Source organism: Mustela lutreola, chromosome 14, assembly GCF_030435805.1.
Source record: "Mustela lutreola isolate mMusLut2 chromosome 14, mMusLut2.pri, whole genome shotgun sequence".
NCBI classification, from domain to species: Eukaryota; Metazoa; Chordata; class Mammalia; order Carnivora; family Mustelidae; genus Mustela; species Mustela lutreola.
The window spans coordinates 3,993,576-4,018,414 of NC_081303.1; the positions used below are offsets into that span (position 1 = coordinate 3,993,576).

General features: G+C 40.5%; 1 protein-coding gene across 2 annotated transcripts in view; it reads left to right on the forward strand.

Annotated features, from left to right (window-relative positions):
* DNM3 (dynamin 3) overlaps positions 1-24,839 on the forward strand; it is a 533,795-nt gene that overhangs the window by 252,581 nt on the left and 256,375 nt on the right. The window contains exons 13-14 of one of the 2 annotated variants that reach the window (XM_059147002.1): positions 813-864; positions 1,681-1,710. In XM_059147002.1, the coding sequence (XP_059002985.1) occupies positions 813-864; positions 1,681-1,710 (82 nt within the window). The remainder of the gene's footprint in view (positions 1-812; positions 865-1,680; positions 1,711-24,839) is intronic. The other variant, XM_059147003.1, reaches the window with a different exon arrangement.

The following is a 24,839-nucleotide window of genomic DNA, read 5'->3' on the forward strand; positions in this document are numbered from 1 at the left end:
AGTATGTGAGAGAGAGAGAGGGATCAAGGATTTTGACTTAAGCACTTGGAAATATGGAATGACCCCTAATCAAGGAGGGGACAACTGTGGTGGAGCAGGTTTTAGGGAGGAGATCAGAAGGTCAGTTTTGGCATTTTAAGTTTGAGATGTCCATTAGACATCCAAGTGGAGAGGATGAGTTGCCAAAACATTTGAATCTGGGGGTGGGGAAGTAGGTCCAAGCTGGAGATCACTCTAGGAGTCATCAGAATGGAGTAGAATTCAAAGCAATGAGATTGGTTAATAGCACAAAGAATTTGGGATCTGGAATCAGAGTGCTTGGTACCACCACTTATTAGCTGAGTGACTTTGGGAAAGCAACCTTACTTCTGTGTGACTCATTCTATCTGCCTGTAAAATGAGAAGAATAATAGTAACTATCTCATGGAGTGAAAGTAGAAATTTAAATCAAAATCGCTGGTACCTTTAAAACACCTCTTCAAGCATATACTCAGTAAGTGTTAACTGTTATTTTCAGTGCAACTCTTCTGTATCTCTATTAGGACATCACAAACACGTGCAGACTCATGTGATTAGTGTAGCAATATGGTTTTGTACCCCGTGATGTCATGTTTTGGTTTGGGATGGGTAGTTCATACTAATTCCCCTGAGCTGGTTTTGTTTCCAGAATTAAGCTGGCCTGAATTTTTGGTGTTTGCTCTGTCTCAGGTTTTGATGCATTTTGAAAGCCTGTATATAGTTTAATATGTGTTACTTGTTCCCAAAAAAGTCTCATGAGTTTCTTCAGTGCTGGTCTCCTTTCCTTTCCTCAGTGCTCAGCAGAGGAGCAGTCAGGTTCACAAGAAAAACACAATTGGAAATCAGGTAGGCATTTTAAAATAATCAGTGCATGCATGCCCAAAGAATTTGAGCTCAGTTGCTTGACTGATTTTTTTAATGCAAATTAATCATGTGCAGATTTTGCCAAAAATGCAGCTTTTTATTTTGTTTTGTTTTTGCTTGTAAGGTTTTTGGAGTGCATTGCATTTTTTTTTTTTGTGGCTATTTTATGCATTTAACTTTATCAGTTTATTTTAAATAACTTTTCTGCTATTTGCTCTGCTTTTCAAAAGTGACTCCTTGTGTCCTACTTTGCTTGCTTATGTTACCCCTAAATTTGATTTAACATGGAATCTGTGAGTTGGTTCAAGGTTAAAACATGGTGAGTCGTTGCATGAGCTTCTGTCGCTGCTGACTAGTTCACACGTTTGCACAGCTTGGTAACAGTGAAGGGACAGCTCATAAAGAAGGCAGTTGTTGGATTTACTCTCTGCCGCACCAAATTCCTGTTGGCTAATGAAGATGTTAATTCCTACGAAGATCTGATCTTTTAAGTTTTTGTGTTTGGGGCTGACCAGCTGTCTCTGACTAATAGCGCTCAGCAGAGATTGCATTAACTCTGACAGTTTGCTGTTTCTTTTATGTTTTATGTGATAATGAATATTTGCATTGTTATTTCTTTTCAACTCAAAACAATGATGATTTTATAGTTTTTTTTAATTCAGAGGTACAATTATTGAACAAATTGAAACCTCTGCTCTAGAAGTTTTTCCATTGTTTTGAAAGGAGAAGAGGTAATAACAGACTTTATTTTAAAACCTTTTTTTCTGAACTAAAGCATATAATTCTTTGCTATTTCAGGGAACCAATCTTCCGCCTTCAAGGCAAATTGTACGAGCTAAGTTCTGTAAGCTTTACTGTTGCTTTTTCATTTAGCTTCCCAAGGGCACAGTTTGTCTTTAACTGATTAACTCAACTAGCGCTTGCTACTAATTTTTTTAAACTTAGGTTGTCTTGTCCATAACACTGTATCATTGAAATAAAAATCCCCTTAAGAGGGTTCATCCCTTCACTGCTAATAACTTGCTGTGATTGAAAGGTATGAACTAGTAAACTCTAAAATGCTGTAATAATAAACCCTTAACACTGTGGGTGCTTTGATATTTCTCTAATTTTAACGGGCCTTAAAATAATTAAAATCATTAATGATCTTCATCTCTGTCCCTTTATGCTATGTTGTTACAAGGCATAATAAGCCTTTCTCTATAACTTGTGTGATAATATCTCCAATAAATGTGGTTGGTGCCTCTAAAAGGTGGGTGAATAGTAAACATCTGATTTTGATGTATTTGTAGATAAGCCTACTCAATTACAATTTTTTGTATTTTTTTAAAAAATAAAACAAAACCCAAATGACATCCATTGCTATTGTACATGGCTTTAAAGTTGAATCTTTTAAAACCAGATACTCTATCTTCACTTTATGGAAGTGTAAAGATACTGTCAAATTCCTGGCATAGGTATTTAAAAAAACAAACAAAAACAATACCCCAAAACATTACACTCTCATTTTTACCACAGATGAAGCAGCCTTAAACCCTTTCTTCCAATTGGGCTCAAGTTAAGAATGAGATTGTGGAGTATCGACCAATTATTTGCCTCATGATGTTTTGGAAGAAAGTCTTTGAAACTAGACATTCCAAATTCTGCTCTGTCACTTAGTAGCCACGGGGCCTGGGACAAACTGAACCTGAGTTTGCTCAGTTGTGTGATGAGAAGAATGAAAATATATCCATAGGATGATTGTGAGAATCAGAAGTAATTTACATAGTGATGTTTTGCAGCTGGGTGCTGGGTGTGTGACTTGCAAAAGCATTTACCTTGTAGGTACTGTTCTTGAAGTTTCAGAAGAAGAAATATAAAATACAAAAAAATTACAAAAGTTACAAAATCAGAACAATGAAACATTTGGGGAAATGAGCTATGGCAAATTATTCTGAAGACTGCAATGCCCAGATTAAGGCTTGATGTATAAAGCATTTGTCTATAAAACTTTCCTCATGATCAGAAGCTTTAGCTCACAGAAGTTTATACTTATTGGAAAAGCAATAGTATAGTAACATAAATCCATATTTTAAATCAGATAGAAAGGAAATTCAGAACAGTTTTCAATTATATATTCTTCCAAATGCTGAAATAATATTAATTGTGTTTCTGTGACTTTACTTTCACTGAGTACTTCAAAGCCCATACATTATGGAGGTCTTAAAATTCAAGATAATAGAATTGGGTGAGTCTCATAATAGAATACAGATCCCTACCCAAAACCCTTGGGGCAAGATGTGCCTTTAATGTCAGAACTTTTTGGATTTTAGAAAAAAAGTACATTGCATATATCATTTATCACCCAGTATTCCTGTGGGGTCAGAGACACAGCACCCTTTAATTAAACACATTATGTTTCTGCAGGAAAACAAATGAACAGTCATACTAAGATGAAATGAGAGATATTTTCATGTCAGGTTAGATTTTGCCGCTAAATTTTTGTTTTGTTTATTTGTTTTATTTATTTAGTTTTAAATTTTTTAGAGAGGGAGAGAGAGATGGGGAAGGGGCAGAGGGAAAGGGAGAGAGAGAATCTGAAACAGGCTCCACACCCAGCACAGAGCCTGACTCACGACCCTGAGAGCAGGACCTGAGCCAAAATCAAGAGTTGGCTGACTGAGCCACTCAAGTGCCCCTGGCTGTTTGAAAACAAAAACCCTTTACTTTGCAAGTAAGGGGTTAGGAACCAGAATATCTTATATTGCAGGATCAAATTCAGTAATTACTTGCAGTACAGTGTATTTTAGAGATTTATTTATTTGCTGCTTAGCAGAAATGAACTATAATTACTTGAAACCATTTTCTTTATGAATCTGAATGTCCGCGGTTGATTTGAATTTGTATAAAAAGTCTTTGCCTATTAAGAAGCTCAGTCAGGGACCCTTAGAGCCCAGGCTTTCAACTCATGCTGGCTTTTATGGTTGGTGGGGCAGAAATACTGTGTCATCCTACAGGTGGTTCATCCATTCCGATATTCCTTTAGGGCTCTTGGTTGTAAGAGATTCTGCTATACAGAGTCCACTCTGAAATATTTTAGAAGGAATTCAGAAAAGGAAAACTCCTTAAAGGCAATCCCATTCATTTCTGGCTGCCTAGAAATTTGTCAGCTTGAAAGTTCCACAAATTGATGTCAACGTTGGTATAAAACAATGTAAGCATATAATTAGCTTAAAGTTGCATTGCCCAAAAACTTAAACATAATCTTCATTCATCCCATCACTCATCAAATATGTATTCAAAACCTAAGAGTGTGAAAAACTATGGTAGATGTTTAGTACAGAATGATGAATAAATCATGGGTCCTGTCCTCGGGGACCTCACAGCCTGGTGGGGATGATAGTAAGTAAGCAAACTGAAGTCTGCCATCTTTTCCAAGGCTAGCTCCTTCTAATCCTTCAGGTCTCCCTGAAATGTCACTTCTGGAGTAGACTGGGCCTGGCCATCAGATGTAAAATCACCTTCCCTTCCTACTGTCTTGACATTATCTATTATCTTTTTGAACTTCCTTCACTAGGACCTGAGCTCCATTAAATTTCTTTTCTTTTCTTTTCTTTTCTTTTTTTTGTGATCTAGAAGGCCATGGAGTATCATTGTACGGTTTTAAGTACAATCATAATGTACCAAACCCTACAGATATGCTTTTTTTCCTATCCATTCATACCTGTGATAAAGTTTAGTTTATAAATTAGGCACAGCAAGAGATTAACAACAATAATTAATAATAAATTAGAATATTATAGCAATATACTATAAAAAAGTTGTGTGGATGTGGTCTCTGTCTCTCAGAATATCTTCTTCTACTGTAGTCATCCTCATACTGAGGTGGGATGGTCAAATGCCCATGCGATGAGAAGAAGTGAGATCAGCAACACAGGCACTGTGTTATGGTGTTGAGCTACTGCCAACCTTGTGCTTAGAAGTCAGAAGGATCATCTGCTCCCGGGCTGCAGTTGACAGCGGGTAACCCTGACCACAGAAAGTGAAACCTCAGCTAAGAGAGGACTGAACACACCAGGATGAAGGGGAGAATGTGTAGGGCTGGAGGCTGACATCAGTGAGCCCGATGTTGTGTCTCAAGGGCGCGAGACAATGCCACCTGAAGGTCAGAGAGGTTATTAGAATAAGAAGGCACAGAACTGGGGAGGGGCATGACAAATGAGAACAACAGATATTTGCAGAACATTGTCCTCAGAAGGTCTGGGTGGCTGAAGAGAAATAGGGATGAAATTCCCTGGATTTAAGGATAGATCTACGATATTTGGAAGCCGGGGGGATTACGCGGCTGATCATGCATTCCTTTAGCTACAAGAATCTAGGGCAGGAAGACACCGCGGACGTGCTCATTGGCCCAGACTGCATCCAGTTAGGAAGTACTTAGGAAGAAATGTACAATGAGGAAGAACCTTGCTTCAGACCGGGAGCAGAGCAGGTTCGTGCAGGAGCCTGAGTCTCGGGCTGCCTCCCAGTCCTGGGCTTCGTGTCTGTCTGTTTCCCACCAATGCGCCTTCTCCTGCTGACTCTAAATTGGAGTCAGAAATTGAGCTTTCCCAAACTGATAGGCCTCCAGATAACTGGGTTCCCAAACTTCCTGAAGCAGAAAAGAACTTTCTTACCAGAACAGGGTTTTGTCCCTCCCCTGCTTTCTTGAAAGCCAGTCTCTTCTCTGTATGACGCCCCAAAGCTGCCAGCACATCCAGCATCCTGAAATTTGCCTACCAAGCCCCATAGCTGTCCAGCCTCTGCAAGGACATGGTTTGAGAGCAGAGTTGGAAGAGGCCAGAGTTTGCCCCGCTAAGTGACGGCTGGTTAGGAAATCTGCCCGCCTCCTCAGCCCCGTGGGACGGCTGGGACGGGGCGGGGCTCCTGGGACAGCCTTCGGAGCTGCGGGCGGAAGAGGAGGGAGCGACCCTGGAGGACGTGCGGTGGAGGTGATGGCGACAGATGCTTTGTTGAGCTCTGTCTGCACCACGATTTAGCTCGGACAATAGGATCTTAGGTGTATTGTCTTGTTAAAGAGATGCAACTTGGTGAAACCGGTTATTAAAACCCTGTGGTCCATTAGTGACTAACGAGCTGCTCCCGGCTCATCCTCTCACTTGCTCTCCCCTCATCTCCCGCTGTCTTTCCAAAGCGAGCGAACAGAACAGAAGCGTTTCTGTGGGTGCTGTTCAGTGGAGAGGTAGGACAGTGTCATGGTTCTTCAGAGCTGGAACTCGGAAATCACCCTGTGGCCAGGAGCAAACGTTGAATGTCCTGTTCCTCAGGCTTCTAAATCAGGTGATGAAATAGGATCATTGCCACTTCCAGCCGGCGTCGGGAGAGTTAGGCACAAACAAGTCAGCTGCAAGAAACGGGGAGCAGGGGACAAGAGTCGAAAAGGACTGCTGCTCCCCGTTTCTTGCAGCTGACTTGTTTGTGCCTAATTCTTCTCCCGGCGCCTAATTCTTCTCCCGGTGCCGGCTGGAAGCGGCAAGTGGCGCCCGAACAGGGACAAGGCAATTGGAATGATTGCTGATACATACTGGCCTATTTTGATATCCAAAAGTAAGATTAATATTTGTGCCCTGCTTGCCCACAGTTGAAACACTGTCCTTTAAATTTTCCTGTGGTCAGAGCAGCCATCGCTTGAGCTAACAAATCAGCTTTATAGGCCTCTGTTCCTACTCCTTGACATAGCTTAATATAATCTGTCAATGTTCCCTGGCCTTTAAAGGGTGCTAGCAACTTCTTACAATCAGAATTAGCATTCTCATAAGCCAACAGTTGCATAATGGTATCCACAGCCTCAAGATTATTTATCTGTCTTCTGACAGCCTCTTGTAATCTTGCAATAAAATCAGTATAGGGCTCTCTTGGATCCTGTACCACTTTTTGAAAAGAAGAGCACTTATCTCCCTGAGGTTCTGTTCTCTCCCATGCTCTCAAACGGCAACACTGGAGCTGCTCAATAGCTTGATCATTCATTAATACCTGGTCTTGTACCTGGGCCCACAGTCCAAGACTCATGAGCTGTTCCATGGAAATAGGAATATTATGAGCTCTATTATGGGCAGCTGCTATTTCTGTATGATCTTGCCACCATGTTTTGAATTCCAAGAACTCACTTGGAGATAGAACTGTTCTCGCTAGCAATGACCAATCCGACAGAATAAGCCGATTGCCTTCTGCGATGCCTTGAATGATTCCCGTTGTAAACGGAGAATTAGCTCCACAGTTTTGTACTGCCTGATTTAGTTCCTTCAATAATTTGAAGGGAAATTGCTCATGCTTGGCCTCATAGACACCATTAGGGTTGTTAGGATCATGTCCTGGAGCGACATGTTCTGTAATAATAACCGGGAAATTAAAATGCAAGGCATCTAGGTCTCCCACTCGCTGTGCTTCAAGGAGGCCTTTCTGAACAGCCGATAGCCTGTACTCTTCATCTTTTTCATTAAATGGTGCCTTCTTATAGAACGGCGGAGCCGATGGCGACAGTGCCATGGGCACCTTTTGTTCTGTTACTGGAGGAGGAGTATATTCCTTTCTGGTGGCTTTAATAATTTCCTTTCTAAATAATTCCTTTCTATTCCTTTCTGGTGGCTTTAATAATTTCTTTCTCCTCCTGGATGGCATGTTTAGGTTCCTCTTTTTTAGTTTCTCCTGAACATTCATTATCGCTCTCCAAATCAGGGGTTTGCAAAGGCTCCAAAACGGAGCGAATGAGGGTCCAAGTAGGCCATATAATAACTGGAATTTGCTTTCCTTTAGTATACGAAAGTCCCTAATATACGGAACCAGGAGCAATGTTCTTTAATTACCTTTAAAAGCTCCATAAGTTGGCCCTCGCTGACTTTTGCTCCTCTCGCCTTCAGGAACCTTCTCGATAAACAAACATAAGGGCGATAATCGTTTGTGCTCTCTAGATTACCCATGACCTGCGATAATGGCCCACAACTCACCAGCAGGAAAAAGGCACGGCTGTGCAAAACTCACGTTGGGGCTTCTTCTCCTGTTTTATTTCTGATCAGATCTGGTCTGGTCCCTGTTCAGGCACCACTTGCCACTTCCAGCCGGTGATGGGAAAAGAATTAGGCACAAACAAGTCAGCTGCAAGAAACTGGCAGCACCACTTGCCGCTTCCAGCTTCACTGTCGTACATCGTCCTTCTCCCCAAAGACCTGTTGCCAGTATATGTATTTCTTAAGGCTAAATGTGCTTGGCAACTAGTAAAATCCTCCGGGAGTTACAGTTTAAGTAACAAATTGTTCCGAGGGGCAGCAGCAGATCATGAAGTTTTTGTAAGGATTAAATGAGATAATACAAGCTGGGTACCTACCGCAGGGCTTGGCTGGTCGTAAGCCCTATCTAAGGCGCTTGTTATTATTGTTGTTGTGTCCTCTGTTAGTGTTCAAGAAAGATGGTAAAATGATTGTTTTTATTTTCCAATTGAGCCTTCTGCTCCCTTGGAAGCAGGAAAGATTGCTACAAAGTAGCAGCAGATTCTGCATTTCCATAATGGTTTGTGGATTAGTTTTTGAGGACAGCTTTTTGAGTACAGAAGAAGAAAAGTACCCTCCACCCCAATATTTTAATAGTTTAATGTATTTTAAGCTAGATATTATAAATTTTGGAACAAGTTGGCACTTCTTTATCAAGTTCTTTTAACAGAACATACATTAGAAAACATTATTTGCAGGAAGAATTGAATACTTGCTCTATTGATCTTCAAGTGGCCCGTTTTAATGAAAACTCTTTCGGTGTTATACTGCTGTTTTAGTGCTTTGTGGTTGCTTATTTAGAAGAAATAACTCAATAATTAAAAATTATCAAAGATTTGTGGCAAGATAGAATATATACCTTTAAGAATGTATGATGCTTTTCTGTATTTATTATACATTACATAGAGGCCCCTTATCAGCAAAGAAATGTAAATATAATTTTTATTAGATGTAATGGATTGAATTTTAGGAAACATTTCTAAAATTGTGCAATTCAGGTCAGTGAGAATATAACTTGTCATACCAGTACAATCATACATCACAAGCGTTTTAGCACATATCGCATGTGTAAAATGAGATCTGTTGTTACTAGCTGTGTTTCTTTCCTGTCAGGAGAACAAAGTGTTGTTTGCTGCCAGTTGGTCTGATATTTAAATTTTTAAGTTTATACACTAGTTCTGGGGCCGCCATTTCTTTGGGGTATTAGTTTTCTAGGGCTGCTGTAACAAAGTACCACAAACGAAGTGACAGAAAACAAGAGTAATGTATTCTCTCACAGTTCTAGAAGGCTTGCCGTCTGAAATCAAATTGTCTTTAGGGTCATGTGCCCTGTGAAGGTTCTAGAAAATCTTTCTTGGCTCTTCCTGGCTGCTGGCAGCTCCTGGCCCTTCTTGGCTTGTACAGTAGGACTCCACTCTGTGCTGCCATATTCTCATGGCTTCTGACCCTCTATATGTGTCTGTTGCTGTGTCCCCTCCTCTTCTTCTAGGGACACCAGTCATTGAATCTGGAGCCCAATCTAATTTAGTATGACCTCATCTTATCTAGTTACATCTGCAAAAACCCAATTTCTAAAGAAAGTCACACTCAGAGGCTCCAGATGGATGTAAATTTTGGGAGACAGTATTCAACTCACTGTACTTTGGCCACTTGGAGATTTTCTTTTCTTTTTCTTCTTTTCTTCTTCTTCTTTTCTTTAAATGTCTTATTGTAATAAAACTTTATCTGGGATTTAGCTATATAGGATGCTCATGCACTTGAATGTTTATTAAACTAAGAATTTATAAAATGGACCATTAGAGCTTTATTTTTTTTTTTAAAGATTTTATTTATTTATTTGACAGAGAGAAATCACAAGTAGACAGAGAGGCAGGCAGAGAGAGAGGAAGGGAAGCAGGCTCCCTGCTGAGCAGAGAGCCCGATGCGGGACTCGATCCCAGGACGCTGAGATCATGACCTGAGCCGAAGGCAGCGGCCCAACCCACTGAGCCACCCAGGCGCCCCCCATTAGAGCTTTAAAAGCTATTTTCTTTATTATTCTGTTTTGAGAAAATACTAACCTTGTATTATTGAGATAAAGCAGCACTATTCTATCCTTCTGTATGGTGCCATTAAAGTATCATTTTGATTAACTGGGCTTTTTTTTAGGATTGCTTCTTGAGAATTTATCTATTTTTCTCTGAAGTTTGTAGCATACAAGTGATTCATCATGAGGGGGGAAAAAGGAAGCCTTGCACACGTTTAAGTGATAATACACAAACTCCTTTTTCCTCATTTCATGTTCTGCCTTGGCTAATCTTCTCCCCAGTCTTACCCCCCAGCCCTCAAGAGACAGCAGGAGTCGGGGGAAGGGGAGGGCAGAGAGGAAACCAACAGGCAGAAAGACAGACAGACATGGTGTGGAGCTATACATACATCTTAGGATTTGGGAATTTGCATTTTTAAAATCTATCAAGTAGGAAAGTTGTAATACTTTAAAAAAACTGAAGGGATGAATGGCTGTCCCCTCCGATCAGTTCTGTAGAAATCGTGGTAGTTAACATGGATTAGTTAAAGTGTTTCAGGTGTGGTTTTAGGTACCTCATCCATGAACTCATTATTTGTCCCAACAATCCCGTGAGGTAGGTGCTCTGATTATCTCCATTTTATTTATTCTTTTAATATATTTTTTCTTTTAAAAAAATATTAACAGAGGATGTATTATTTGTTTCAATCTCTATTTTACAGATAAGGAAGCTGAGTCAGGGAAAGGCCAAGTACTGTGTCCAGTCTGAACAGTTTCCTAATGAGAGCATCAGGATTCAGGGGCAGCAATTTGATTCTCGCTCTTGTTTGCGTCATTGTGAGGTTTATCCACTGCTTCTAACCGGTCAGAAACTGCGGGAAGAATCTCACTCAGTCTCAGTTAAAGCAAGTTGCATCACTGAAGTCCATTCACTCTTGGTTTTATTTGTTCCTGAAATTTGTTCTTTCTTTTTTTTTTTTTTTTTTAAGATTTTGTTTATTCATTTGACAGAGATCACAAGCAGGCAGAGAGGCAGGCAGAGAGAGAGGGAGAAGCAGGCTCCCCGCTGAACAGAGAGCCCGATGTGGGACTCGATCCCAGGACCCTGAGATCATGACCCGAGCTGAAGGCAGAGGCTTAACTCACTGAGCCACCCAGGCGCCCCTGAAATTTGTTCTTAATCTAAAGCTGATCGATCCTGAATAGCGTGAGTTTTAGGTCTGTATAAATTAATCTGATTGTGGCAGTCAGTTCGGGCTGCTGTGACAAAATACCACAGACTGGGTGACTTAAACAGCAAATGTTTATTTGTCACAGTTCTGGGGGCTAGAATTCTGAGGCCAAGGTGCCACGTGATTGAGTTCTTGGTGAGTGCCCTCTTCCTAGTTATATTCTCACATGCCCTTTTTTGGGACAGAAAGGAAGAGGGATCCATCCATCTATCCATTTGTCCCCCTCCCCCCCTTTTTTTTAAAGTAGACTCCATGCCTAACTAACATTGGGCTTGAACTCGTGGCCCTGAGATCAAGAGTCGCGTGCTCTACCAACTGAGCCAGCCTCGTGCCCCCTCCCCCTCTTTTTATAAAGGTATTAATACCATCATGGGAGCCCTATGCTCATGACCTCTTCTAACCCTAATTAACTCCTCGAGGCCCCACCTCCTAATGCCATCTCATCAGAGGTTACAGTTTGAATGTATATATTTGGGGGGAATATTCATATTTACTTTGTAACAATGAAAACCTGGAGTAGCTTTTAGAATGTGTTTCCTCTTTTCCTTCAGTTCAAGGAAGTCCAGAGGGGCCAGTCAATAGCTTTTAAAATAGAAAAATTTTTATTTTAATAAAATAGAGAATGGCATCTGTGAAAGCCACACTTAGTGAAGTGCATGGTCTACTAATTTCTTCTGCGTCTTTTAAAATCTAGACTTTTATTTGGAATAGCATTTAATATATGCCTCATAATTTTTTCCAGAAAATGTGCAGATGTCCTTACCATATTTTTACAGCCAAGTTACATCTTAATTGAAGGCTTAAGGCTGAAAATCGGTGAGGAGAAAAACCTATCTACTCAAAATTACCCTGAAAAATGCCGTTAAGGGCTAGAATGTAGCCGCTCATTTCAGCTGTGGCCTTTTCTTGGGACGGAAGACGCTTGGTCTTGTTTCTCCAGGGAAAATGGCGTCCGAGCAAACGAAGTGCTTCTCCTCCTCCTGCCTCTCACCAGCTGTCTCACGGCTCCCCTCACTCCCTGCTTCTCCTTGTTCCCTCCCTCTGTCTCTTTTGTCCTCTGTCTTTCTGTACCCTCCCTCCTTTTTTTTTTTTTTTTTTTTAAACAAAGCACAATGTGTTTGTTTCCTAGTAAGTTAAATGCCTGATTGATTTGGGCTCTCTGGAATTTTATAACATTTAAACATTTTATTTTCCCTCATTATTACTTGATTGGCCTCTGTAATTTTGGATCTGAATGTTCCCCAATTAACAGGTAAATGACATCTTAGTGTCTTCCTGTTTATGACTCTTTTCAAGGTTTATGGGCCTTGGGATTGTATCATTTCCTTGGTTCTGAATGAGTGGTTCTCACTGTCTTCATTTCCACTTCTTTACTCTTCATTCCGCATCTCAGAGAAGTTTCCACTTTATTTTCCTACACAGGCACCTGAGTGTAGAGGGGTCCTAAAGGTTGCTGCCTCAGCCGGTCCCAGAAGTTGCTGGTTTTCTTCCTCAGACCAGCCTCTGGTAGCCCCACACCGGCCGCCCAGCTCTCCCACGCTCCCTCCCTCCCGGCTCCCTCTTGCAGGCCTGGGGAGCACCCATGCTCCTGACGCCTCACGCCCGCCTGCTGCAGCTTCCTGGCAGTCCGCTTGCCCCCTTCCCACTCCTCGCCACTTAGCTCGTCATCTGGTCCCTTGGCACTGGGGCTTCTTAAGCAGTTTGACAGGATAGAGCTATTACTCTAAAAAGGCAGAAAAATTGCTCCTCAAGTGTTTGTTTGTTTTTTCCATTGTTGTTCAAGACTTCCCTTATGTGCAGTATATAGCTAATTTAACTTTCTATATATTTATTTATTTGAGACTGATGGCATGCACAGGGGAGGGGCAAAGGGAGAGAGAGAGAGAGAATCTCAAGCAGACTCCGTGCTGAGCGTGGAGCCCAGCATGAGGCTTGATCTCGGGACCCTAAGATCATGACCTGAGCTGAGATCAAGAGTTGGATGCTGGGGCGCCTGGGTGGCTCAGTGGGTTAAGCCGCTGCCTTCAGCTCAGGTCATGATCTCAGGGTCCTGGGATTGAGCCCTGCATCGGGCTCTGTGCTCAGCAGGGAGCCTGCTTCCTCCTCTCTCTCTCTCTGCCTGCCTCTCTGCCTACTTGTGATCTCTCTCTGTCGAATAAATAAGTAAAATCTTTAAAAAAAAAAAAAAAAAAAGAATTGGATGCTTAACCAACTGAGCCACCCGGGGTCCCTCTAGCTAATTTAACACAAAGTTTCAGTGGAGCCTTAGGGTTTTGAAGCCATAATTTTCATTTGTTACACAAGAAATATATGAGCATATTTTCACTGTGGAAAAATTAAGTAATGCTGATCCACTAGATACAGCCTTGATTCTCACCCCAACCTACTCAACCTCTTAGATGTAACCTCTCTTATCACTCGAGTACAGTGCGTACATAAACACACACACACACACACACACACACACACACACAGAGTTGATGATTTTTAAAAAGTGATCACAAATATCTTACATATGTGACACTATCTAACAAGCTCCACAAAGGCAAGGACTTTTGTCTCTCTTGTTCATTGATGGGTCTGGAACACTTAGAACCTCCTCTATCTAGTAGATGCTTAGCAGACACATTTGAAATTACTTTATCCACTTAATGATACATCTTAGAGGTTCGTCCATGTAGACACAGAGAGAAGACAACTAACTTCTTTTACTGGTGTGTCGTGGTATTGAATATTGCACTGTGTAGTGTGCTGCCGTTCAAGAATCCCCCTGAGGATTGCAGTTTTTCCTAAAATAGCTGAACCAGTTTATAGACCCTACAACTATATATGTGAGAACCTGAATTTCCAACACTGGATAATTATAATTTATGTAATTTTGGATAGTTTGCTGAAAACAATAATATATTGCTTTGGTTTTCATTTCACTTATTACAAGTTATACAGACTTTAAAATATTTAAGAAACGGGGTGGGGCGCCTAGCTGGCTCATTCAGGAGATCGTGTGATTCTTGATCTTGGACTGTGAGTTTGAGCCCTATGTTGGGTGTAGACATTACTTAAAAATAACAAATCTTGGGCACCTGGGTGGCTCATCAGTTAAGCAGCTGATTTTGGCTCAGGTCATGATCCCAGGGTCCTGAAATTGGTCCCCCACAGGCTCCTTGGTCAGTGGGGAACTTGCTTCTCCATCTGCCTGCCACTCCCCCTGCTTGGACTCTCTTTCGCTCTGTTAAATTAATAAATAGATAGATAAATAGATAAATAAATATATTTTTTAAATCGTTAAAAAAATAAGTAAATGAAATATTTAAGAGACAATTGTATCTCTTCTATGAAATGTCTGATGGTGTCTCTTTGTCCATTTTGAAGGGACTGTTACATTATTTTCTTACTGGCTTTAGAATTTTTTTTAATCATCTGAATATTGTGTATTATATACAGTGCAGGTATTTTCTGCTTGTTTGTCACTTGTTATATACTTTATTGTATATTGTAAAACAAAAAGTTATTATTTTGATTTGGACACATTTTTCAGTTTTTGCAGGATTTATGTTTTGTTTTGCTTATCAGAGACGTTGACTAGTCCACCCAGGTCATACGGCGGATAAATGGCAGAATCCTGCCTTCGGTCCAGGTCATGGAGGAGCTCTTATCCTTGGATCTGTATCTGGGTTTTGTATCCTGTTCCAGCTTTGTTGATTTTTGTACAGTGACCCACTTTTAAATTATTGCAGCTGTCTAATACATTTTAATGTCTGCTAGGTCATTTCCTTTCATTACTCCTCTTTTTCAAAAATGTACTTAGCTTTTGCAGATGACTCATTCTTTCAGTTGAAGATTAAAATCTTGTCACTTAAGAATTACAATTCTATTTGAATTTTGATATTTGTAAAGCCTATAAATTAATATGGGAAGAAATCATATTTTTTCATATTCTTTTATTCCATCCAATCATATGGTGATTCCTTCTTTTATTATAGTTTCCTATTTTTCTCTTAATATAAGTACATTTACATTATTAAAATATAAAATAGCTTGGAAATACCCTTATGTTATAATTATGAAGGAGGTGTTTTTAAAATATACTTTACTTATTACAATGTAAAACTTTTAATTTTTAAGCACTTATTTTGTATTAGTGCAATTGACCAGTTTTGCTAATAGTTTTTCATTTAATTATAATTTTTATCTTACCTGTTTGTAATGGCAATGTTTTTATTTAATGGGAACATTTTATTAATGGGAATGTTTTATTTAATGGGAATGACTTTATTACCATTTAGTTTTGGCTTTTAGTTTAAAATACATTTATTGTTACAAAGAAATAATTTAGTCTATTCCTCTGTATCTGACATTCTGTCTCAGAAATGAGCATTTAATTGAGATGATTATGCTCTTACACATTGAACAAATTATGTAAGTTGTTATATTGATGGATTTACTAACCATCTTTGCTTTTCTAGTATAAATCCTATGTTGTCATTAGGGGGTAATTCTTTTGCCATTGAATTAATTTTCCTGTTATTTAGTTGAAGATTAGTATATTTTGCCTATGACATAAAGTTTTTCTTTATAAAAATAAATGAATATATTTATAAGTTAATGAGAAAAGATAAATGAACAGATAATACTATTGAAATTCCTACTGAAAGAAAAATGTCACAGACATCGAGGAGTACAGGATATTGCATGTCTTATTCCTGATCATCTCAATCTGCTTGACAATATAGGAGGCTGGGGTGTTTGCTGACCACCTGGGAGTGGCAGTTACACGGGAGCCTTAAGGGGATGATGAAATTCAGTGTCGTAACCAAGTGGGATTGTCAAGAGAAGCGAAAGGGCTTTCAGCTACCGGCCAGTTTACGTGCCGAGACGCCTGCGTAGAGAGGCTAAGCTCTGTATTTGCTATGTCGAGAGAACCCCCGTTCCTTCAATTCTGCAAATTAAGAGATTAGCAAAGGACAAATCAGACAACTTGAGTGACTAAAAAGGAGTCGTGGGATATTTTTTTGTTAGTGATGAAGTCCAGGGTCTACCGCGGAAGGTCGTTTCGAAAGGACATCACTGCCTCACTATTCCAGTGAAGGCAGAAGAGGAAGCTGAGAAATTTTTGCGTGTATTTCCGACAGAGGTCTTTGATTATTTTCGTCCACTGCTTCCCATACTGAAATCAAATCCACACAACTAAGTACGTCCCCAAGTCAGCATGACCAAGGCAAACTGTGCTTTCCGTCCCTAAAGCACAAGGCTTTCCATACTCAGTGCATAACATTTCAGAACTCTTCCTGAGTCAGAATGCTTTGCCCAGGATCCTCAAAAGACAGGGACATCTTTACGTTCTTAAGATATTTCACCCAAGAGAAGGCTGAGAGATACACTCACAGAAAAGACAGCTCAGGCTGATCATGTCCGGAGAGTAGGGGAGGATCCGGAGGTCAGCCTGTGGGCTCTCTTCTAGGCATCACTACACACTTGCTTCATCTCGAGCCTCATTGTCAAGGCATCTTAATGTCAGAGCATTAATCCCAGTGTTAGTGCAAATTGCCAGGACATTTTATCATCATTTCTTAAAATTTTGTTTTATAATGGGATAATTCCATTTGAGAACAATTTTATTTTTATTTTCCTCAAAAAAGTGTGTATCTTCTAATCTGAGAGTCTCAGATTTCCCAGATTGCTGCTCTGCATGTCAGTTCACAGTTCTGTTCGCCATGAATCGCTCATCCCTTCATGGAGTTCCTCTTTGTCTTATTTCTGCAGACATAGATTTCATTGAGCAAGTCTCTCATAGCTTCTGTGGACTCACATTAACTTTTCCTTTGGAGTAGTTTTGCATGGGATCGTGGCTTTTCTTCATACTGAAATTTCATTTGTACATGAAGTCAGTGGGCATAGGTTTAATAGTACGATTGGTCTCACCTGGGTGGTTCGCATTATGCGAAAGGCCAGAGCAGATCTGAACATGAACATGTCATAACTTTGTTTATGTATTTAAAGAACAGGGAGCGTTTTCGTTCATTATCTTCTAATGATGCTAACATTTACCATTTATTGAGTGCTTTGAGGGGCTAAGCATTAAAACCAAGGTTTCTGCATAGATTGTCTCATTTAATACTTTCAAGAGCTTTATGAAAGTTTGGTTTTCACTGTCCCCATTTGATAGATGAGTAATGGGGAGTCACAGTCTTGAAGTGACTTTCTCGAGGTTACTTTATTACAAGTGATGGGCCTGGGTTTTTACTATGACATTATATTATGAAAATTGCTAAATATCCAGAGGAGCTGGAAAGATAGTCCTATGAGTGACCATATGCACTTACTATCTCTAGATTTGGCTGCGTTAACGTTTGGTCATTTTGGCTCTATCAGTGTGTGTGTGTGTGTGTGTGTGTGTGTGTTTCTGTGTGTGTGTGTGTGCTTACTATTTGAAAGTAAGTGGCAGGCATCGTGACAGTTCATCTCTAAACACTTCAGCGGAATTTCTTAAGAAAAAGGTGATTCTGCTTTATGTCCACACCACCATTTTCTCACCTAAGAAAATTAATAGAAATTCCTAATACTTTCTATTGCCCTTGTGATGTAATTGCAGTAGTCCTAAGAGTTAATGCTGGTCTCAGATTTATCTGAAAAATCCTGGAAAGACCAGCATGGTTTATTTGACTAGCAGTATATATTCCCTAACTGTGTAAGTTAGGGAATATATACTTTTCAGAGGTGGTCTCTCTCTTTTTTCCTTTTAAGATTTTATTTATTTATTTGATGAGACAGAGAGAGAGCATGAGAGCGAGCGTGAGTGAGCACAAGCAGGGGGAGAGGCAGAGGGAGAGGGAAAGGCAGGCTCCCCACCAAGCAGGGAGACTGATGTGGGACTCGATCCCAGGACCCTAGGATCATGACCTTAGCCGAAGGCAGACTGAGCCTAACTGACTGAGCCACCCAGGCGCCCCTCAGAGGTGATCTCTTAAACAAAATGTAGACATAGAGAATTTTAGTGAAAGTAAGAAATAAAATGTCTTATCCCTGAAGTTACTATGAAAGTTTTTTCATTCAGCAACCAACCCATTCCCTACCTAGGCTGAATTCTACGGGATAGATGTTCCCCCTCCACAAAATGAGTGTCCTAGTTTCGTAACTGAACCTCAATTCCTTGAAGCTTCATACTATGCTTTTGCCTCACCAAATAATTGGCTGATGTTTTTGTCCTGATTTCTGGTGAGGTAATTTACACTCTTAGTTGGCGATGGATGCTCCTGGGGGTAGGTTATTTGATGTGGTACCTTTTATATTGCCTGAATGGAGCTGACTTGGGAAATGTGCGCTTAAATAAAAATGAGCTTGGGAAATATAAACATGAATATGAAACCCAGTCATCGTCATAGTTTAAGTTATTTCTAACACCTTTGATTATTTTTTGCAGCATAACATGAATTCTTTTTTTTTTTTTTAAGATTTCATTTATTTATTTGACAGAGAGAGACACAGTGAGAGAGGGAACACAAGCAGGGGGAGTGGGAGAGGGAGAAGCAGCTTTCCCACTGAACAGGGAGCCCGATGCGGGGCTCAATCCCAGGACCCTGACATCCTGACCCGAGCTGAAGGCAGATGCTTAACGACTGAGCCACCCAGGTGCCCCACGAATTTTTTTTTATCTATGGAGTTCTACCACTTCTAATTCCTTTTCTAAATTTTAATTCAGGTCCTTATTGGCTTTTTGTAATTGTCTTTTCTGAGTAAGCACTAACATAAATAAAATGTAAGCATAATGGTTAAGTCACTTTATTGTTTCCTGCCCCCGTCTGCTAAAAATGATCTTCTTAATTAAGGTAAGCAAGTCTTAGCGTGCATTTGTGTTCTCAGTTTTTTTTCTCTCCAAAAACCTTTAACTTCTCCAGCAAGTCTGGTCTTCCTGTTGACCTGCTGTGAAGAGGGGGAGGGGAAAAGCAAAAGGAAGAATTGTTTCTGAGAACTCAAATATCTATAAATGACTTCCTCTTGTTTGGTACATCCAGTCGGAGGGTTTCATTTTCAAACGCCTGGTTGCAGGATCCACGTCCTGGAGGAAGGAACCGTGTCATCCTTCACTTACCCTGTGCACGCGGCTCGACCGCTGCTCCGAATATTATCTCCTATCACTTCTGGCATTTCTTGGGCTTCTCCTCTTCCTGAAGTTCATAATTCATGTCACTGATTTCCGGTGCATACGGAGTCAGGTTTAGAAATATGAGACAATTTAAAAATTACAGATGCAAAGCCTAGCTGTTTGAGCCAACATCTGCAACTAGTTTATGGGATTAAGCAAAATAGCTGCTCTGGATGAGTGATATTTACCAGGGCCCCTCCATTTCCCATCAGAAATCAAGATGCCTGTTACTTATGTGTTCTTTGGTTTTCCGTACAAATCAGGATCTCATCTGGTAGGTCCCTCATTTTATTAAGTTCTCTCACAGAGTATCTTTGTTTCAGCCAATTTTCAATTAGCCATAATTAAGGAGATCAGGAAGAATATGGGTTAATTAAAATCCACAAATAATTAAAACACTTTAACCAGAATCGAACACTCGCCTAAAACTTTTTGCTTAAATCACAAACAGGTAAAACTGACGTGGTTCTGCTTGGTTTATGTTTTGTTTTGGTGCAAACAGAAAGTCTGAACACGTCACCCCCTTGCTCACAACCGTTCAAAAGTACTTCTTTATCTTTAGGACGAAGACCACACTTCAGCCTCCATTTCCCGGTGCGCTCTCTACTTCTGTCTCTTGCCCCAGCCCTTCTGAACTCCGTGTTGTAGCAACAGTGACCTTCCGTCGGTGCCCTCCGTGGTTCAGAGCCTCTCCCACCTGGGGCTTTTGATGTGCTCTTTTCTGTGCCTGGAACGTCTTTTCCCTTTTTTGCCTGAATAGCATCTCATTGTCCTTAGTTTAAACATCACTCCCTCAGGAGTAACCGTCTTCATTTAATTATGACTTCAGCATTATTTTCAGCTCTCTCCTCTATGTTCCCATAAGAACGAGTGCGTTTCTCACTCGGTGTCTGTGTATTTCCTTGTTTAATCTTCTCCCTCACTTGCCCTTTGGCTCTGAGATCAGAGACCGTACTTGCCATTTGCTCTGCTAAATTCTCTGTGTCTCAACTTAGAGCTTGCTCACGATAGCTGTCCAAAAAAGGTAACCACTGAATGAAAGGGAAGTTCCATATTTTGAAATCCAGAAGTAAATGGCCAGGTATGTAAATTGCCTATAAAATAATGACTTATAAACTGTGAGCTTGACATTCAGGAGGGAACCTCTAGAATATAGTAAAGCTGCTCATTAACTTTGAATGTTTCTTTTTGTCATCCAGAGGGGAAAAATGGATCTTAAGTGTGTAGTTGTTACTCACATTTATGATTTCAGCCTGGTCGATAGAGACTATTCAAGTTTCCTACCTAAATATGTCACCAGAAAAATGAAATGACTAAAACTTGATTAGCATTTAGAGCTACTCAGCCCACTGTGAGCTGTATCTGGACTTCAGCAGTGGCTATTGTCATTTGAGAGAGAAGAGTTCTTGATTTATCTTTCCTGACCTCTGTTCAGTAGCTGTCTCCCAGACTGTACACGTTGCCTGCCATGTGTTTACAGAAAGCCCCTAGTGATGGCACTGCCCCTGGTTTAGAGACATTGTGCCCATAACTGATTGACTAACCCGTGATCTAGGGAAAGTATAATTATTGCAAAGGAGCAAGAAGCCCATTACATTACCGGGCCGACCAGAGTGGGTCTGCTCCTTGGTGAACCGTAGACACAGACTATACCAGGTGGAGTTTAATTGTACAAACAAGGAGATTGTGCGGGAATAATGTCCAAAGTCATGACTTCCCCAGCGGGGTAGCGGGGTCCTTTTCTTAGGGTTTGGGATGAATATTTTAACATTATAATGAGGTGAGGGTACCTGTTGGGCCCTTTTGGCACTTTCTGATTAAGCTGCAGTTTCTAAAAGGTATGATTGACAACTAGGCAGAAGCTTCCAGGAATTTAGTTTCTAAAAGGTGAGAGTGACACTTAAGTGGAAGCTTCTGCTAGAAGTTTCCTGAATTCCAGGGATCAGCCTGGTGTCTCTACTCTACAAGAATTCCTACTACTTATTGAACATTTACCAGATCCCAAACATTCTACTGAGTACTTTATGTACATTCTTCTCACTTAATACTTACGGTATGTATTTCAGTTAGGAGTACTAGCTCCAATTTTCAGATGAAGAAAAAAAGGAGGATTAGTTAGCCTAACTTGTCCAAGTTCATACAGCTAGTAAGTTCCATACAGCTAGTAAATTCCAGAATTGTTATACAAATTCGGAAAGCCCAAGCTTTCAACCAAGCTGTAGTCTAAGTGGGAAACTGGAAGCAAAGCAGACATAGTTGCAAGTAATTCAAAACAAGATGGTGTAAGTACTAAGTTCAGATAAGGAACCAAAGAAATGTCCGGAGAAGGAAGAGATTCTCAGGACTGTCTTTATTAGTCACTAAAATAGTATCATAGATTGATTTCTGTTTCATAGAGTGTTCTATTGCCCAGAAACTGTAATATGTATTTAAACTTCTACTTGTCACTCTCTGGCATATTTGACTGATTAACAATCATATTAGAATCTATAATAACAGCTACCACTTTTTGAGTGGCTGTGTGTTAGGCGGTGTGTTAGGCACTTTGTTCCTCAAAACTCTCTAGCCTGACGGGTTGAATAGCAACTTATCTTGTTGCTTCTCTTCGTGAGAAAATCGCCAGGATCTTTTTAATAGATCTGTTTGATATATGTTTTCTCCATTGGCCAATTCTTTTTTTTTTTTTTAAATTTTGGAAGAATGGTTTTCTGCATCTAGAAGACATTGTCAGGGTATTGATTTATCCATACGAAATCAGAGTCGCCTGGGAGACCGTCTGCTCTGTCAGTCACTCACGCGTTCCAGGCTGGCTACTTCCCCTCTCTGTCCAGCCACAGAAATGGTGCTTGGTGTGTTTCTGCAGCCAGCGGGTGCTGGTCGAGCCGCACTGGTTGTCCAGTAGTGAACACTTTTATACCAGTTATTTAACTGGCTGCTCCCTGCACCCTCCCCAGCCAAGACCCTGCCTATTATCAGAGACACTGGAGCTCCTTTCTCAGAATCCCCCCAACTTCCCCCTTAGTAAAAGGCAAAGGTCCCGTGCAGAAGGGGGCCTCCAGGGCTCTGCTCTAGCACTGGAACCCCCATGCCTTTCGGATTGGCAGGCTGATGCCATACTAGTTGTTAAATATTTTGAATATTACCTCTTCAGTAATCTCCACGTTACCCAAATCAATTTTGGAGGGGTCTTTTTTGACTATATATATATATATATATATATATATATATATATATATTTACTTTGAATCTCACTTCCCCTCACAGTGGTGTTTGACCTTCTCAGTCCATTTGTCTTATTGAAACCTTCATGTCTCTTGGGTTGTACAGACTCTGTATTCTCTGTTTTCTCCTGCTCCTCGCCACTCGTGTCTGCTTTGAGGTTCATCCTCCCCTCTCAGACTTGACACGTTGGCTTTCCTCCACGCATGGCTTGCCTCCTCTCCAGACTTGTTTTGCAGGGGCCTACCCTGGCTTTCTGTGCTCTGGCCACCTGATCCCCCACCCCCCCACCCCACACTCTTCATATTTTAGGGCAAGTGTTAACATCTTCAAGTGCATCTCTTTTTATACCCCGTGCATGTCTGAGCTCTCTTAATATACGGACCCGATCCTTGGGGCACCAGTCACAGCTGTAATGGTACATTTACCTGTGTGAGTCTTTGCTGCGGGTCTATTCTGCTGAAGCTTGGGGAACCAGCCTATTTTTTATTTTTATTTTGTGGGCTTATCCTTGTATTTTCACTGTGCTACCTGACACATATAAAGTACTCATTAATTTTCTAATAAATGTGTTTTCTTTTCTCTCTTGAAGAAGCTCTCTGAATTATTTTGTCAGATACCCACATTGTTCTCAGACCTTGCTAATTACGCTGTATCTTTGACTTCGTGTGTATGTATTTTTGTCCTTGAATGTGAGAAATAGATGACGAGCTTAGTTCTCATTCTGTTTTGTATCACTTGGAATCTTTTCCACATGGAGGGCTCTTATTAACTTCAAAGGAAGCTCTGCACATGGAAAAGATACAAAGGAAAAAAGTGGAAAAAGTAGAGCCCTGATTTTCATCATGGTTAATGGCCTGGATCCCGCTGAGGTTTGGGTGAGTAAACTCTGAGAATGAACAGCTGACTCCTAGTGAATCTTCAGAAATAGTAGTACATGTTGCAGAAACTATGCATAAATAGGCCGCTGAGCAAATTCAGGAATACAATGAGAAGGGAAGAAATTCTTCAGGAGTAATTCTGGAAATCAAGATAGTACAACAGCCCGCTGAGCCACAGACGCATGAAAAATGCACTCGTTATGTGAGCCCGGCCTAATGTTCTGGAAGCCAGTCTCAATGGAAAGAGGTTTCAGTTGCTTTTATGGGGCAGGACGAATGGGAGAGGATGGAGGCACCGAGAACTAGTCCTTGCAGGTTTGGGGAACCTAGAAACAGAGTGGGAAGGAGGATCCTCAAGGTCACCCTTGTGAGGTCATTTCGTGAAACAATAGCTTGGAATTCAACTTAAAAAAAGTTTTCTTTATGTGGTTATGATCCAAACTCATGTCAGTTTTGCTAGGGAAAGGTTAGATTTTATAGAGAAACCAGAAAGTCATTATCTTTTTGGCAGCTGTAATCTTCTAATAAAAAGGGGATTTGACTCAGGTCTTAAATATCATTTCCTTATTTTCGATCAGTTTTATTGAATACCATTAATATATTTTCAGTCATCAAATCAGTTCCTTATTTAAAATAGACAGGCTTCTTTCATCATGGTGATTTCCCATGTAATATGCAGAATGACTTCTTTTTATGTTGTGCTGCGGGGTTATTTCCCTGCTGAGTAGTTAATAATCTTCCTCTGTCCTCCAGCATGCTGCGTTCATTACCCAGTTACGGGAATCTCAAGAAATTGCCTCTTTTAAGCAAGCAATAATATGGCACCTTGCATTTTTAATAGCATGAATATCATAGGAGCAAAAGGAAAATACAGGAAGATTAGAGGAAATAAATATAACTTTATATCTCACCACTTCTTTTTTTTTTTTTTTTAAGATTTTATTTATTTATTTGACAGACAAAGATCACAAGTAGGCAGAGAGGTAGGCAGAGAGAAAGGGGGAAACAGCCTCCCCGCTGAATACAGATCCTGATGCAGGGCTCGATCCCAGGACCCTGAGATCATGACCCGAGCCAAAGGCAGAGGCTTTAACCCACTGCGCCACCGAGGTGCCCCTCACCACTTATTTTCAATCATAGTTAAACATTTGCTGTATATATTAGTATTTTTTCTGTCCTCACATTAACAAATATAACAAATAGTGCTTACGTAATAATACTAATAGGCACTGATCTAAGTCCTTTATATTTAGTAATTCACAATCTTCACAGAAACTGTGTTACAGCCATTCTTACTCTCCCACATTACATGTGAGGGAGTTGAGGCAGGGACTCACGCTCTGTCCCCGGCGAGCAGGTGCTGGGCTAAGAGACAATCCCAGACAGTCTAATTCTAGCGACCCGTCTAATATTAGCACTCCTTGGCAAAAATATTTTCTCATGTCACGCATTAGG